This window comes from Gymnoscopelus microlampas (genome assembly GCF_963454915.1).
Source record: "Gymnoscopelus microlampas genome assembly, chromosome: 23".
Taxonomy (NCBI): Eukaryota; Metazoa; Chordata; class Actinopteri; order Myctophiformes; family Myctophidae; genus Gymnoscopelus; species Gymnoscopelus microlampas.
Window position 1 is genome coordinate 14,700,840 of NC_139960.1, and position 2,398 is coordinate 14,703,237.

General features: G+C 44.2%; 1 protein-coding gene across 1 annotated transcript; it reads right to left on the reverse strand.

Annotated features, from left to right (window-relative positions):
- Window positions 1-698: 698 nt before the first annotated feature.
- Window positions 699-1,487, reverse strand: LOC311040183 (tafazzin-like; the record flags this gene model as incomplete). The annotated part of the gene is made up of 1 exon (XM_084050300.1): window positions 699-1,487. The coding sequence occupies one exon, from the start codon at window positions 1,485-1,487 to the stop codon at window positions 699-701; it is 789 nt and encodes a 262-aa protein (XP_083906426.1).
- Between the last annotated feature and the right edge of the window lie 911 nt (window positions 1,488-2,398).

Genomic DNA, 2,398 nt, shown 5'->3' on the forward strand with positions numbered 1-2,398 from the left:
ACACACACACACACACACACACACACACACACACACACACACACACACACACACACACACACACACACACACACTACAGCAGTGCACTGTTGTGTTTCTGTTCAAATTCGTTGTAGGCCTGTCACGATCTTGACATTTTAATTGACGACCTACGTTGCACGGTCACCGCCAAGCTGACCGATATGTCTGAGTTATAGTGTACCTGTTGTACCCGTCTGTCTGTGTCCCTTTTGTGCCCATATATGGAAATCTCTGTATCTGTCAGTCCCTTCTATGCCCATGAAGATATCTGTATATCTCTCAGTCCTTTTTATACATTTGCGACTTTTATCATTATGGAAAATTGAGTGTACATTGATGAGGAAAAATGTAAACAATTTTAGAATAATGCTGCAAAATGTTGGTTTCCCATTTTCCAGCTGGGTCTGAATACGTTCCAAATGCACTATAGCTACATTCCACCCATTCCAAGTCCATTGTGTGTGTGTGTGTGTGTGTGTGTGTGTGTGTGTGTGTGTGTGTGTGTGTGTGTGTGTGTGTGTGTGTGTGTGTGTGTGTGTGTGTGTGTGTGTGTGTGTGTGTGTGTGTGTGTGTGTGTGTGTGTTCAAACTGTCTTTTCAAATTCAGTTATTACCCTGAAGTTAGGGTGCATGATCATCCCCTGAGGACTGGAGTGAGGTCCATTTGACGTGTGGGACTCATGATTCGGCCTGTATCTGTGAGTGGAGTGCCTCTGCCTGGGATTTTAGGCTGCGAAATTCCCCTTGGATAAAATCAGTCAAGATCTTTCTCATTTCCACCTGGCTCTTGCTTTCAGCTCGGAGCGACTCAACTAGGTCTTTGACACTAAAAGGTTTCCCCACCAGCACTGTGATTCTCTTTCCTGTTTGAGGAATGTATGGCTTCACATTAGGGAGCACGTCACTCATACCTACATGCCAGAGGGGCAGTATGATGGGGTTTAGGGAGCACTCTGCTATCAGCCGACCAACACCCCATTTTAACCGTATGAACTCCTCGGTCAGGTTCACTCTACCTTCTGGAAAGATATGCACCCATTCCCCTTTATTTAACCTCTCCAGAATGAAGTCCATGCCTTTCTGGTAAACACCATCCCCTCTGCACACAGGAACACATTTACCACGGCTGAAGAGCCTGGAGTGCATCTCCGTGGTGAAGCAGATGTCAGAGGCAGCCGGGGTCCACCGCATTTTCCGGAAGTTCCATAATTGCCCGAGCCTTAGTACTCCCCAAATATGCGGTTCGTCCATGTAGGACTGGTGATTGGACAGTGTGATAAGGGGTGTGTCTGCAGGGCGCCGATCAATAAGGTCCAATAGAACTCTTTGGTTGTGAATTGTCAGGCAGTTCATGTACCTGGTCCAAAAGCAGGAGTAAGAGCCCACCATGCCCATGACCAGGGAGCTGGAGAGCCTCCAGGCCAAAGGGAGGCAGTGTGGGAATGGCCACTTCACCTCCAGAGGCATCACAACAACTACATACACAACATCAGCCTTCTCTTGACAGCTGATATAGCTTTGTATCTGTCAGTCCTTGTCCATTTTATATATGGAGATCCCTGATGTCATCAGTATATATGGCCATATACAGTACGACATGCCCTATATGGGCATATCGGTTGAATTGGCGGTTCTTATCCATATGCCTATATATGGACATATTGCATATTGCATATTCGAACAACCTGACGGAGGGCACGGCACTCCATCAAGTCCTTGCCGATGCGCCCGCTGAGTTTGAATACTTTATTAGTCAGAAATGTAGACAGCACGTGGTACATTAAGACATTAGGGCCCTATCTTGCATGCCACCATACCCCTTATGCCTAAACTTATTAGCCATATTTTACTTATTATTTATTTTTAAATAGTTCAACTAGCCGATCTACATCAACACGTTGTGAGCTTGTAGATTGGCTATTTGAACTATTTTAAAATGTTTTTCAAAATAGTAAAAAATGGCAAAAAGGTTTAGTGATAAGGGATAAGACGGCACGCAAGATAGGGCCCTCAGGCTAAAGGATAACACATTGTTTCAATTCTGGTCCTATGTATTCAATTCATCAACATAGCTTAAAAATGTAAACAATAATACATGTCATCAACAATGAACCGGAACAGGAAATGGGTTTGCCAGCTTCTGGAAACCTGCAGAGCCTATTATGCACGCATTGACAGTTAACTGTGCTTCTTGCATCTACCTGGTCTATAAAGTGAGAACAATGCCTTATTAAGGTTCATTATATTCTTCAATATGGGCTGTTTTAGCCTATTCAATCACTGTGTCATAACATGTCCCCCTCAGCCACATTACCGACCTTCATTTTGAAAGGGTGCTTTTAGTGTAGTTCAGTTACATTTCATGAAGACTATAACTA